A 14,760-nucleotide genomic window follows, 5' to 3' on the forward strand; every position below is an offset into this window, starting at 1 on the left:
TCCATCCACACCTTCTCTCCATCTTTACCTCCATCCACACCTTCTCTTCATCTTTACCTCCATCTACATCGTCTCTCCATCTTTACCTCCATCCACACCTTCTCTCCATCTTTACCTCCATCTACACTTTCTCTCTATCTTTACCTCCATCCACACCTTCTCTCCATCTTTACTTCCATCCACACCTTCTCTCTATCTTAACCTCCGTTCTCATCTTCCCTCCATCTTTACCTCCATCCACACCTTCTCTCCATCTTTACCTCCTTCCACACCTTCTCTCTATCTTAACCTCCATCCACATCTACTCTCCATCTTTACCTCCATCCACCCTTCCTCTCCATCTTTACCTCCATCCACACCTTCTCTCCATCTTTACCTCCATCCACACCTTCTCTTTATCTTTAACTCCACCCACACCCTCTCTCCATCTTTTCCTTCATCCATACCTTCTCTCCATCTTTACCTCCATCCACATCGTCTCTCCATCTTTACCTCCATCCACCCCTCTTCTCCATCTTTACCTCCATCCACACCTTCTCTCCATCTTTACCTCCATCCACACCTTCTCTCCATCTTTACCTCCACCCACACCTTCTCTTTATCTTTACCTCCACCCACGCCCTCTCTCCATCTTTTCCTTCATCCATACCTTCTCTCCATCTTTACTTCCATCCACACCTTCTCTCCATCTTTACGTCCATCCACACCTTCTCTCAATCTTTACTTCCATCCACACCTTCTCTCCATCTTTAACTCCATCCACACCTTCTCTTTATCTTTACCTCCATCCACACCTTCTCTCCATCTTTACCTCCATCCATACCTTCTCTCCATCTTTACCTCCATCCACACCTTCTCTCCATATTTACCTCTATCCACACTTTCTCTCCATCTTCACCTCCATCCACACCTTCTCTCCATCTTTACCTCCATCCAACCCTCCTTTCCATCTTTACCTCCATCCACATCTTCTCTCCATCTTTACCTCCATCCACACCTTCTCTCCATCTTTATCTCCATCCACACCTTCTCTCCATCTTTACCTCCATCCACACCTTCTCTCCATCTTTACCTCCATCCACACCTTTTCTCCATATTTACCTCCATCCACACCTTCTCTCCATATTTACCTCCATCCACACCTTCTCTCCATCTTTACCTCCATCCACACCTTCTCTCCATCTTTACCTCCATCTACACCTTCTCTCTATCTTTACCTCCATCCACACCTTCTCTCCATCTTTACTTCCATCCACACCTTCTCTCTATCTTAACCTCCGTTCTCATCTTCTCTCCATCTTTACCTCCATTCACACCTTCTCTCCATCTATACCTCCATCCACACCTTCACTCCATCTTTACCTCCATCCACACCTTCTCTCCATCTTTACCTCCATCCACACCTTCTCTCCATCTTTACCTCCATCTACACCTTCTCTCTATCTTTACCTCCATCCACACCTTCTCTCCATCTTTACTTCCATCCACACCTTCTCTCTATCTTAACCTCCGTTCTCATCTTGTCTCCATATTTACCTCCATCCACACCTTCTCTCCATCTTTACCTCCATCCACACCTTCTCTCTATCTTAACCTCCGTTCTCATCTTCTCTCCATCTTTACCTCCATCCACCCCTCCTCTCCATCTTTACCTCCATCCACACCTTCTCTCCATCTTGACCTCCATCCACACCTTCTCTCCATCTTTACTTCCATCCACACCTTCTCTCCATCTTTACCTCAATCCACACCTTCTCTCCATCTTTACTTCCATCCACACCTTCTCTCCATCTTTACCTCCATCCACACCTTCTCTCCATATTTACCTCCATCCACACCTTCTCTTCATCTTTACCTCCATCTACATCGTCTCTCCATCTTTACCTCCATCCACACCTTCTCTCCATCTTTACCTCCATCCACACCTTCTCTCCATCTTTACCTTCATCCACACCTTCTCTCCATCTATACCTCCATCCACACCTTCTCTCCATCTTTACCTTCATCCACACCTTCTCTCCATTTATACCTCCATCCACACCTTCTCTCCATCTTTACCTCCATCCACACCTTCTCTCCATCTTTACCTCCATCCACAACTTCTCTCCATCTTTACCTCCATCCACAACTTCTCTCCATCTTTACCTCCATACACACCTTCTCTCCATCTTTACCTCCATCCACACCTTCTCCCCACGTTGTCTTCTGTTCACACGTGACATCACTTCCTGTGCAGAGCTTCCAGAGGTGTTCCTCCTCCAGAAGACGCCATCCTCTCCAGTCACCTGCATGGCGACAGGTTTCTACCCCGACTTAGCCGACCTGTTTTGGAGGAAAGACGGCGAGCAGATCTTCGAGGACGTGGAGCACGGAGAGCTGCTCCCCAACCACGACGGAACCTTCCAGATGTCGGTGGAGCTGAAAGTGGAGGTGACGGCCGAGGTGGAGGGCAAGTACGAATGTGTGTTCCAGCTGTCTGGCGTCAAGGAGGACCTGGTCACCAAGCTGGAGAGAAGAAGCATCCTGAGCAACGCAAGCCATGAAGGTGAGAAAGACACATTTAGTTGGAGATGTTTCCCATCACAAGTCCACCTGTCACCATTATTGATCCATGTCACCATGACAACGCTTGACGTCTGCATGCAAAGTAGTCATGAAGGTTTCCTCTTCATGCTTTGTCACTCCACTTGTGCTTTTTTGCTCTCCACAGCCAACTGGAGCGTCGCCCTCGCTGCCACGGCGGCGGTCGTCGCTGTGGCGGCCGTCCTGGCGGCCATCATCATCGTCATGGTCAGGCGTCACAGAAACAGACAAGGTGAGGGACACCAATGTCCTCCGTCTTCTTCTTCTTCTTCTTCTTCTTCTCGGTCCAGGCCGTGAGTTGATGCTTTCATCCGGGCTGCATGTTTTAGTTGCCTTCCAGCCAAACACTCAAAGATCCACAGAGACAGAGCGCACACTCTCACATAGAAACACGTGAGGAAAAAGTCCATTTCACCTTGTTTCACTTTCATTTCAGCACAGTACGATCCAGCTCGTAAGTAAAACATCTTTTCTTTGAGCCGCAAGAAACAAAGCCGTGGTGAAGCGTCACTCACATGGAGGTCTGATGTGGACCTTTGTTACAAGTTTAGCCTGAAAATCCCAACTTGAGCTGACTCCTTCACAATAAAAGACCCTCCTGTGAGCACACGCAATACAAAGTGTGGCATATCTCACGTTTGTCATGAGTCCTCATGATGAGGATCAGCCAAATGAGACCTCAAGTGTGCTGACTCATCAAGAAGGTATCCTAGTCAGGAAGTAGAAGAGCAGCACTCTGCTTCTTCATGTTTCCAAGTCACACCTCAAAGATCTGATGTGAGTGACGAGGCACCTTCTGGATGTTCTTCCTTCACCGTTTGCGTTTGTCCCGCAGCTCGCCACGGCGGCGTGGAGCTCTCCGAGAGGGTGGCGGCTGAAGGCTGAGTAAGTCTGCACCTCCAAATGTTCTTGTGTGAAGATGATGTTCAACTTGCTTCTGTTGGGAATGTGCTGAGTCATCTTCTTCCTCCAGGATGCTTTGTGCACTGGAACACAGAGAGATGTCTCCATTGCTGAGGGACGTCATGGAGATGTGCTTTGTTCTTCATCCCACTGCTCCTCACGCTATTCCATCTACTCTTCTTTGGCCGTTAAAATACTTTCAACATCAAACGTTGGTGGCTAGAAAATCATTCGGGGCTCACGTTTCATGGCCTTGACATCATGACGAGGATTTCTTCTTTCTTTGAATGGCCGCTGCTTATGATCAATATCACATTGTGTCACATCTCTGTCAATAAATCCGTTTGTTCTCCACTCGCCTCGCACTGCTTTCTTGGCGACCAGGAAGGCTCTCGCTCATAACAATGGTAGAAATAGCTCATTTTTATTTATCTTGTATTTTTTCATTCAACACTTAAATCCCTAGATCAGTTTCAGGTTCATCTGTCCATATCATATTCTTTTTTTAATATTTTATGCCCTTTTTGTCAAAACCCTGTTTTGTTATGGCAAAACCACTAAATAATAATGTTTACTAAACGTAATTGCAATCTTAAATAGGTCAATAATTCATAACATCATTGATTTTAATTCATTATTTTTTGAACAATGACAATCAAAAAATGCCTTAAAAATTTATTTATTTTTTTACTTTCAACACTTAAGTCTCTCGATAAACTTCAGATCCATCCCTCGTTTCTGTGATGACCTGTCACGTCAGGTGTCACATGGTCTGTTTGCGTTTGTGTTTATCTCCTAGTCAGCGCTCTTATTTTGGTCCCACTTCCTGTTTGTCTCCCTGAGCGCTTTTCCCTCCTCACCTGTCGCTGATTGGCAGCCTGGCCACACCTGGTCATGGGGTGAGGGTGATGGGTCAAATGCAGAGGATAATCTCACCACACCTAGTGTGTGTGTGACAATCATTGCTACTTTAACTTGAACTAACCAGCTGGCTTCTATTTATGCCTGCCTCGCCCTCCAGTCAGGGCTCAAGGATTGTTTTGTTAAAGGTTACTCTGGTTTGCTGTATGCTGCTTATGCTTCTGTGCACTTCCCTGCTGCACCTCCTTGTGCTCCCTGTGGAAATTAAAAGACTCTCACCTGCACGTCGTCCTCCTGTCTCCTGCATCTTGGGGTCACAACTAGAGCAGCCATGCGAGTACGTGATCAGCTTCTTCATTTTTTATTTGTTTTTGCCCTTTTAGTCAAAAACCTTTTGTTTTTAAGGCAAACACAAAATATCCAATATTTTCCCGGAAAAATATTTTGAAGTCAAATGTTTGAAGTGACGTACACTGTAAAAACTCTTTCAGTGGTATTGTCCTTTTTACTTTATTTTTAAAAGTATATTTATTCCAATAAATCAATTTATTTATATATATATAAAAGTGTGAATATTTTCGTAACTTATTTTTTATGTGATAAAATTAATTTTATTGGACTTCCAACATAAATTGATTTAGCAAAACTCAGTTCTAAGGTTTAAATCAGACCTAAAACGTCAGGACCCGCCCACCTGCATGCAGCTGTGGAAGAACAAGCCCAGACACGTTTCTTCACGGAGCCCAAGGAGAACACTTGACAGAACTCATGTAAGTAACAATTTATATTGTTAAAAGTCAGTGTTTGCCAGGATTGAAATATATACATTTTCAAAAGCATGTTTCAACGTTATATTTAGTTTGCTACTTTTCCCGCCGACCGCCATTTCGAATGTGCTCTTACCTCCAACAGCTCATTAACTTCAACCAAACATTGTTTATAGCTGTGCAGTTTATAGTTAGCGTTTTCTTTGCGTGGTAGTTTAATATTTTATTCTTCAGTTTATAAGCAGCCACATTAAAGTAGGGCTGCAACAACTAATCGATGTTTTAAATAGTTGGCGATTAATTAGTCATAGATTCATTGGAACTATGCTATGCGCATGCGCGGAGGCTTATTTTTAATTTTAAATTTTTTTGTTTTATAAACCTTTATTTATAAACTGCAACATTTACAAACAGCTGAGAAACAATAATCAAAATAAGTACAAAAACAGTACAAAACAGCGCTGAGGCTACGTCTCATGAGGTGGAGGTAAGCCAGCCAATGATGTGTCATGTGCAGCTCACGTGACGACGCCGCCTCCTTTGCTGGAACATTCGAAAAATGGCGCAGGAAAACAGTACGGATAGTTCAGCGGAGAAACATCTTGAGGTTATTGCTTCGATGGAGAAAAGTGTACGACCTAAGTCGTCAAAAGTGTGGGAACACTTCACTTTAAAGACTTCAAAGAAGAGCGTTTCCTGCAAAATGGCACGGAAGTACAACATTGCTTCAGGAGCAGCTGAAAAGGAAACATGTTGGAGCCATGGATGAAGGGAAGAACTCACGCTACGTAACTTTTTAAGTCCATAGTGGCAACAAGCATTCATGAGTTCAGCTTTTTTGTGAGTAACGTTAACGTTATGCCTTTGTTGCAACGCGGGGCTGATAATGTGTCTCCGGCACATTTGACTCCGTTTTGAGAGAGAAAACGCAAGGTTAGCAATTTGGAAATAAACGTAACGGCCAGAAATATCTCAGGTTGGTTTCATAATGGATCAATGTAAAGCTATATAAATATATTTAGATTTGAGTGACGCTTTAGTACAGACCTGGGCATTCTGCGGCCCGCGGGCCACATCCGGCCCTTTGTAAGTCCCTGTCCGGCCCGCGTGAGGCCAATCATAAATTACAAAATACATTTAAAAAAGTGTCTATCTCGAGTGTGCAATACGACGGTGCTGCTTTTGTTTTGAAAAGCGTTATTTGTATTACTTCCGTGCGGACGTATGCGCGTGTGTGATTGTGAGTGAATGTGAACAGCGGCAATCACAAATTACAAAATAAATAAAAAAAAAACATCCATGTCGTGCGTGCAATGCAACTGTGCTGCTTTTATTTTGACGCTAAAAAAAGAAAAGTTGATGACGAATGGCGTGTTTTCAACAAGACATGGACTGCCAAGTATTTCTTTACAGAAATGAAAGGTAAAGCCGTGTGCTTAATTTGTGGTACACATGTTGCTGTGTTTAAAGAATATATTGTAACGACCTGCTGAAGTTGATGTTGTGTTCTTGAGTTGCGGAAATGAGGAGTGAGGATAGACGTGCGTGTGGAAGGAACGAGATAAGTTGAGCTGTGTTAGTATAGGTTGCTTAATAAAAGTTTAAAAAGAGCGTCAGACTTGGTGTGCACTTCTTCTGGACGCTACAATTGGTGTCAGAAGTAAAACTTGTGTGCTCAGCCTGTATACGTCATCGGGAGGTACGTGCCACGATGTTTCCTGGCAACTTTGTCAAGATTGAACGGGAGGGGATGTCTGCGACGAGCTCACGTCCGGGATTCACACAAAGAGAGAGAGAGAGAGAGGGTGGAAAGAGAGAGGCAGCGTCGACAGGTGCAGTGCACGCTGCTTGGCATGGGGGACTTCGACCCTCAATGAAGACTCCCAGGTTTGATGGCAAGGCGAACTGGGAGGCATTTCATCCCACTTCTGACACCAATTGTAGTGTCCAGAAGAAGTGCACACCAAGTCTGACGCTCTTTTTAAACTTTTATTGAGCAACCTATACTAACAGAGCTCAACTTATCTCGTTCTTTCCACACGCACGTCCATTCTCACTCATCATTTCCGCAACAGCAACGCTTCCTCCTCAATCACCTTACAGGTGTGATACGTTCACAACAAAGAGGATGCAGGATAAAGTGACAGAAATTGAAATTTTTGCATTGTAATATACACCAGGAGGTGTTGTGTAAGAAAGTGTTAAAAATAAAACCATCAAAAGCCATCTGCTTTAATATAAAGATAAGTTAGGTTAAATGAAAACATTATTATTTATCTTACGGTATATCAAAAATAATTTGAGCAAGATTTAATTGAAATATTGTCTGTGTGGCCCTCCAGCAGTGCTCGGGTTGCTCATGCGGCCCCCGGTAAAAATGAATTGCCCACCCCTGCTTTAGTATAACTAAACGTTATGAAGGTGCTGGAATATTTCATGCTATTATTCAGAGGCATCCTAAAATGAATCCTTTATTATTCACAACAGAAACGTGTACAATATTTGATTCAGTTCTGATCTGATGAGTTACATTTCTGTGTTATTATTGCTGTATGCTGCACCCCCAAAGTCCAGAACATGGTGCCACTATGCTGGTTTGTTTCAATAAAATACCGGAAAGGATAGAAATGTAGTTTGTCTCTTTTATCCGATTATTAATCGATTAATCGAAGTAATAATCGACAGATTAATCGATTATCAAATGAACCGTTAGTTGCAGCTGTCACACCAAATGTATTCCCCCTACAAAAACCTTCTTACTCCTGGGGTCATTTCTTCTTACGTCATTTCCTCTTACTTACGTAATTTCCTCTTACGTCATTGACAGCGATCGATAGAATCCAAATCTCCTGAAAATGGTGGTGTCCCTGAATGACAATTTGTCTTTATCTTTCCCAGGGGACTTATGTCAAACACCAGCAGGCTTAGAAAAATTCCAGGCGGAGTGTTAGGGCCGCTGCTGGGAACTTCTGTCTTCGTGGTAACGTGCAAAAAATATTAATTAATATATAATACTGTTAAATGTCTGTACTTTAACAATGTTTGGAACAAACAATTTGTAAACAATAAAAAAGCATTTTAAATTGCATTTTTTTTGCTTCATTTTAAAGTCTTGAAGAAATAAAATAAGGTTTTTCTTTATTTTTATGTTCTTATTCTAAATATTGTCGTTTGTCTGACCACGGGTCATCTGACTTCACTGAGGTACATATGTGCAGTGCTATTTACATTATGGACAAACAATTGGGCATATACTTATTATTAGGCAGCTTCAATTATACCTCAACTGATAATTGGCTCATTACGGAAAGTGACTTGACACGGAGGGCAAAGTTTATAATTGTAGAGAATTCAAAGCCATGTCAGGGTTATTATCGGGGTTGTTGGCAATTATTTTTATTATTTGCTAAAAACTGCTCCTACTCACGTCTCAATACTGGGCTTCCACGGACCAGCCGCATACAGTAAAGGTATGTTCTTACTCGAAGTTAGAGTGAATCTCAGTAAATCGTGTTTGCCAACAATATCAACCTAAAACCCATCCGTCTGAAAGAAAAATGAACCCTGAAGTAGTGTTGACTCGTGGAAAACGAATCAAAAATTAATTCTCTGTCAAATGTGCAGTCAGGAATACCCTCAAGTTAATTTGTCCGATTAATACAGACGTTTTGTTAACGCTATGTTATAAAAAATAAAACAAGTATCCTCCCAGCGACGGGCAGTCAAAGCCGAAGTGTCATCGATCGCTGTCAATGATGTAAGAGGAAATGACCCCGGAAGTAAATGGGCGGGGGGAGGTTTTTGTAGGGGGGAAAAATTTGGCGTGACACAGCCCTACATTAAAGCTGCTTCACTAGCTTGCATTAAAAGTTGCTAGCTAGGTACACTTGACAGAGCTATCTGACGCCCCCTCAGACCTGCTGTCCATGCACACTCCTACACACACTACTCTTGTAAGAATAACACTCATTGTGTAAGTCTCGATCTCAACATTCCCCCCCCTAAAAAAAATCTCACCAGTAGTCACCATTTAAAGGGTAATTTTTCAAATTTTTCTTCCGTGGGGGCATGCCCCCGGACCCCCCTACTGTTGCTAGGTTACCAACTTAGACCACTGCGGATACAGAAAAATCTAGAGGAAACACTGCAATTGAGTATATTAGGGTGTAAAAAAACAGATATAAAGGGCTCTCATCAGGCTTATACATCCAAGAGGTTAGACATGAACCATAACTTGTCTTTTTTTCTCTCTCTCTACAATGACAGATGGGATGGACCTGTAAATTGTGCAGCACTGTTGTACCAACCAAGAGTTATTTTTCAAAGCATTACAGACTGCACCATGGGACCTTTGGACACAGCCATGCCTTACCTTGCATTCATGTAGGTTGCCCATGCTCTTTTAAATGCTGGACTTCCTTTCGCTCTCATCTGTCAAGATACCACCCAGAAGTCAAATTCCTCAACTCACCTCAAGTAAGTCCTTCATTCACCTGCCCCCTGTGTAAAAGGACTGTGCCAGGAGCACCAATGATATGATGGCCAGAACGTATACAATTGGAGACGACAGGAAGTGGTTGCCAAGTCTCCTGGGGTGGCAGAATTTAAGGAAAGATGGCCTGCCCTCTTCGAACCATTCCAGGTAAATGATTTATCATTCTATTTTTCCTGACCAAGTTTCCATTGTGACTTGGACATGACATAAAAGACTCACTTTTTGCCTGAAAATGTATACTAAAATCCTTAATATCAGTAACGGTCAACATTTGCTGTCTTACAGATTAAAGGGGAACATTATCACCAGACCTATGTAAGCGTCAATATATACCTTGATGTTGCAGAAAAAAGACCATATATTTTTTTTAACCGATTTCCGAACTCTAAATGGGTGAATTTTGGCGAATTAAACGCCTTTCTATTATTCGCTTTTGGAGCGATGACGTCACAACGTGACATCACATCGGGAAGCAATCCGCTATTTTCTCAAACACCGAGTCAAATCAGCTCTGTTATTTTCCGTTTTTTCGACTGTTTTCTGTACCTTGGAGACATCATGCCTCGTCGGTGTGTTGTCGGAGGGTGTAACAACACGAACAGGGACGGATTCAAGTTGCACCAGTGGCCCAAAGATGCGAAAGTGGCAAGAAATTGGACGTTTGTTCCGCACACTTTACCGACGAAAGCTATGCTACGACAGAGATGGCAAGAATGTGTGGATATCCTGCGACACTCAAAGCAGATGCATTTCCAACGATAAAGTCAAAGAAATCTGCCGCCAGACCCCCATTGAATCTGCCGGAGTGTGTGAGCAATTCAGGGACAAAGGACCTCGGTAACACGGCAAGCAATGGCGGCAGTTTGTTCCCGCAGACGAGCGATCTAAACCCCCTTGGCTCACACCGTCCCTTATGCCACCGAAGATGATCAAGAGAAGAATATCGACCCTAGCTTCCCTGGCCTGCTGACATCAACTCCAAAACTGGACAGATCAGCTTTCAGGAAAAGAGCGTGGATGAGGGTATGTCTACAGAATATATTAATTGATATAAACTGGGCTGTCTGCACTCTCAAAGTGCATGTTGTTGCCAAATGTATTTCATATGCTGTAAACCTTGTTCATAGTTGTTAGTTTCCTTTAATGCCAAACAAACACATACCAATCGTTGGTTAGAAGGCGATCACCGAATTCGTCCTCGCTTTCTCCCGTGTCGCTGGCTGTCGTGTCGTTTTCGTCTGTTTCGCTTGCATACGGTTCAAACCGATATGGCTCAATAGCTTCAGATTCTTCTTCAATTTCGTTTTCGCTACCTGCCTCCACACTACAACCATCCGTTGCGTAATCTGTTGAATCGCTTAAGCCGCTGAAATCCGAGTCTGAATCCGAGCTAATGTCGCTATATCTTGCTGTTCTATCCGCCATGTTTGTTTGTGTTGGCATCACTATGTGACGTCACAGGAAAATGGACGGGTGTTTATAACGATGGTTAAAATCAGGCACTTTGAAGCTTTTTTTAGGGATATTGCGTGATGGGTAAAATTTTGAAAAAAACTTTGAAAAATAAAATAAGCCACTGGGAACTGATTTTTAATGGTTTTAACCCTTCTGAAATTGTGATAATGTTCCCCTTTAATGAAGAGTTCTGAAGGTGCACAGCTGTTCCACTGGAATCAACATTTATGTCCCAACTGGACAGGTACACTCCAAAACTCCTGGAGCTCTTCAGTGCAAAAGGAGGAGTGACTGGTCAGCGCATCAAGAACTTGTTGATGGAACTGATACAGGTGGGTTCAAAGTGGTTTACAAGTTTAAAACTGAATCATGCTCTAATAACGGTATCACAGATTTGGAGTAAAATTGCCAACAAAATTCATTTATTTATTCTTCTTCTATTAACTCTAGGACCCAAGTGCCTCTGCAGTGATGAAGAGAGATGTGACTCTGAGATGCCACGGAGACTACATGGGAGAGAGTGGACAGGAGCTAATCTCTGACTACTGTGTAAGTATTGTTTAAAAGCAGGTTTGGATCAGTCTGATGTACAAGCTTAAATTGGGTTTACTTTTATGTGAACTGACTGAACCAGCAGTTGTCAGGTGGAGGTCCAGCATGCAGCTAGTTGGCAGGAGCCCCAGGATAGCCAATTAGCATAGCACCACAGAGTGATGCCTTTCTGTCTTGTGTTTCTGTTTGCCCTAAAAAAAACAATGCAAACAAAAAATACTCCCCTTAAACAAGCATTAAAACATTTACTCTATATATTTATACATAACGTATTACTGTTTGTTTATTTTAATTTCTGGTGGTTCTATTCAGGTTTTTTTATATGCAAATTAGAAATGCCAATAAAAAACATGTGGCTGGAAATGCATCTATTGTACCAAGTTTAATGTACAAGATCTCAAATTAGAATTCAAAAGTTTTCAAAATGGTCTTCACAAAAGTAATCTATCTGAATTAAATCACACAACTTATAATAAATATAAAATTAGATGTTTTTTTTTTTTAATTACTGTTTTTGTATCTCAAAGGGAAGTGCAGAGACCACTGTTCATGAGGACCTGGAAATGAAGAATATGAGCATCTACATCTGTCGTGAGCCAAATGCAGTAGGAATCATCATTGAGGGAGTACCAGTCCTTACTCATCTTGGAAACCTGGCCAAAGCCTGCTGCCTACCTCTGGGGTTGACGTATGCACTTAATCTTGAGTATCCATCCAAACTTTCCAAAACATTTGAGGTGTTTCAAAGACTTTTTGTGGGACTCGACACACTGCGCCCAAAACCAACCCCCAAATTCATGACTCTCAAAAACAAGCTTCTAGCTGAGGCAGTGAGCCATGACTGTCAGCTTGCACTTTTGAACAGCTATTTTCTTGTCTGTTCAAAATCATTATACATTGTTCATTGAGTGGAATTCTTCAGAATGTTGTAACGGTTTGTCCTCTTCAGGTTTTATACAAAGCTCCAGGTCATCGTTTCTGGTGTGTAAATGAAGTTGTTTTATGTTTTATACACACTAAATTGCCCCACTGTGAAGCTCCAGCTGGTCAGAAGGAGGGATCTGTGAGTTATTTAAGTTAAAATGTTTCAAAATATGCACACTGAAAGACACTATGGTGAAGGTGTTCTGCTTGTGAATTGTTACAGAAGTACAGATAATCTTAATGTTAAATTGTTTTAGCAAGAAACTATACTGTGAATGTTCTAAGTAAAACTTGAGATGCTGAGGTCATGCATTCTTTTATGCACTAAATACTGATGTTCTTGACTGTTAATACTGTCCAGCTTATTGACACGGTTTGGATATGGCTTGTGAAAACGTTTTAATAATATGTATACGGTTAAAAAAAGAAAACTACTGTGAAGGTGTTCTATACAGCACTTTAAAAAGTTGAGGTCATGCATTCTATGCACTAAATATGGATGTTGACTGTTCATACTGTCCAGCTCATTGCCACTGTTTTTACATGGTAATGATTTAATAAAGGTTGGAATTTGATGTGTCTTGATTTTTCTTATTATTATTCTAAGTAATTATTTTAAGCAGTTTCCATTTTCAAAACAAAGAAAGGGTAAGTTGGTCAAAATTAATACAATTGAGTACAAAACATTTTTTTTCATTTAAATGTTACTTATTTTAATTAAGTCTTGTGTGTTTAATATGCTGATGTTTTTTTTTTTACATTGATTTTACTCAATTTCTTGGCTTTTTCTGTAAACGCAACTTAATCTTTTTGCATAAATCGAAATGCATATTATTAAGTTCTACTTACTCAAAATACCAATTAGTTGACTAAACTAACAAAAATTGCTTGGAAAATGTTGCCTTATTTTTATTGAGTTAGATCTAGGCAACAGTTTTTACAGTGAATTGGAGCCTTGAATAGTTTAAATAATTGATAATAACATTGAGTTTGATTCATTATTATTTTTGAGCAATGACAGCTTTAAAGAGAAAACAACCTGCATGGCAGCTTTATTACAATCAACAATGCAACTTTTCTTTGTTACATTTCACCTGTTTTCACCTCTTTTATTACACTACTTAGATTTTTTTATATAGTATTTGTAGAATGGGTCGTGGGCCGTTAAAAAATTAGCTGCGGGCCGCAAAATTTCGCCAAATGTTTTCATTGGGTTATCTCACAAAATGAAACAGAAAATCTTGATACTGCTTTTACTTCTGCTATCAGGCAATGTGCAACCAAATCCAGGACCCAGCTTCAATAACATCAGTACTGCTAATGAATTTAGAGCCGGGTCAGGCCTCCATTTCAATAATAGGAGTCTCCTGCCAAAATTAGACTTAGTCAAAATCTGGATTCCAGCAAGAAAATGCAGACTTCCTTATCTTATCTTAAGGTGGCTAAGTAAAGCAGTCTCTGACAAGGACGTTGCTATTAATGCATATAATGTTTTCCCATGCCATCGTCCTGGAAAAGGTGGAGGAGTGGCCATACAAACAACTTTAACACTGTTACAAATATGCGCCACACTGTGAACCCACACCAAACAAGAATGACAAACTTTCGGGAGAACATCCGCACCGTAACATAACATAAACACAACAGAACAAATACCCAGAACCCCTTGCAGCACTAACTCTTCCGGGACGCTACAATATACAACCCCGCTACCACCAAGCCCCGCCCCCCCACACTCCCCCCTCGCCCTAACCCTAACCAAATAACTCTAAATTAAGTTTTTATTACTTAGAATATGTTCCCCTAGTGTCCAAAAAAACTCTAAATTAAATCTTTGTTACTTAGAATATGTTCCCCATACTAAAGTGTTACCAAAAACATATAACTTTGTCTTGAATTTGAAAAACAAAAAACATTTAATTTTTCACTAAAGAAGGGTTGGGTGAATGCGCGTATGAAAGTGGTGGGGTTCGGTACCTCCAACAAGGTTAAGAACCACTGCACTAAACAATTTGAACTTGACGTGTATTTCTGGTCTTGTCATCCTGGTCCGGACAGAAGGGCGACACGGCAGTGCGGCTGGATCAAAAATGAGGTCAGAGACGCTTGACTTAACAACAAGTTGCTTTATTACAAACGAGCGTGGTCATACAGAACTGCAGTTCCTGGAGGAGGTCAAGTCCAACAAATGTGGCACTCCTAACTTGGAGAAGCCGAAGC

At 41.6% G+C, this 14,760-nt stretch overlaps 3 protein-coding genes across 3 annotated transcripts in view; all 3 read left to right on the forward strand.

The window, feature by feature from the left end:
* LOC133621763 (uncharacterized) overlaps positions 1 to 3,472 on the forward strand; it is a 12,358-nt gene extending 8,886 nt beyond the window's left edge. Inside the window, exons 2-4 of the mRNA XM_072913574.1 lie at positions 1,691 to 2,545; positions 2,711 to 2,790; positions 3,419 to 3,472. Coding sequence (XP_072769675.1) covers positions 1,691 to 2,545; positions 2,711 to 2,790; positions 3,419 to 3,472 — 989 coding nt within the window. The remainder of the gene's footprint in view (positions 1 to 1,690; positions 2,546 to 2,710; positions 2,791 to 3,418) is intronic.
* The window catches only part of LOC133609138 (class I histocompatibility antigen, F10 alpha chain-like), a 264,787-nt gene that overhangs the window by 152,311 nt on the left and 97,716 nt on the right, over positions 1 to 14,760 (forward strand). The window lies entirely within an intron of this gene.
* Positions 9,338 to 13,068, forward strand: LOC140678949 (uncharacterized). The gene is made up of 4 exons (XM_072913451.1): positions 9,338 to 9,756; positions 11,309 to 11,396; positions 11,515 to 11,613; positions 12,144 to 13,068. The coding sequence occupies exons 1-4, from the start codon at positions 9,650 to 9,652 to the stop codon at positions 12,522 to 12,524; spliced, it is 675 nt and encodes a 224-aa protein (XP_072769552.1). The 5' UTR covers positions 9,338 to 9,649; the 3' UTR covers positions 12,525 to 13,068.

This window comes from Nerophis lumbriciformis, linkage group LG07 (genome assembly GCF_033978685.3).
Source record: "Nerophis lumbriciformis linkage group LG07, RoL_Nlum_v2.1, whole genome shotgun sequence".
In the NCBI taxonomy this organism is placed as follows: domain Eukaryota; kingdom Metazoa; phylum Chordata; class Actinopteri; order Syngnathiformes; family Syngnathidae; genus Nerophis; species Nerophis lumbriciformis.

Coding starts and splice junctions, on each gene's coding strand:
- LOC140678949 (XM_072913451.1), top strand. CDS start 9,650: ATGATGGCCAGAACGTATACAATTGGAGACGACAGGAAGTGGTTGCCA. Junction 9,757..11,308: donor CCCTCTTCGAACCATTCCAG/GTAAATGATTTA, acceptor CCAACTGGACAG/GTACACTCCAAAACTCCTGG. Junction 11,614..12,143: donor AGCTAATCTCTGACTACTGT/GTAAGTATTGTT, acceptor TGTATCTCAAAG/GGAAGTGCAGAGACCACTGT.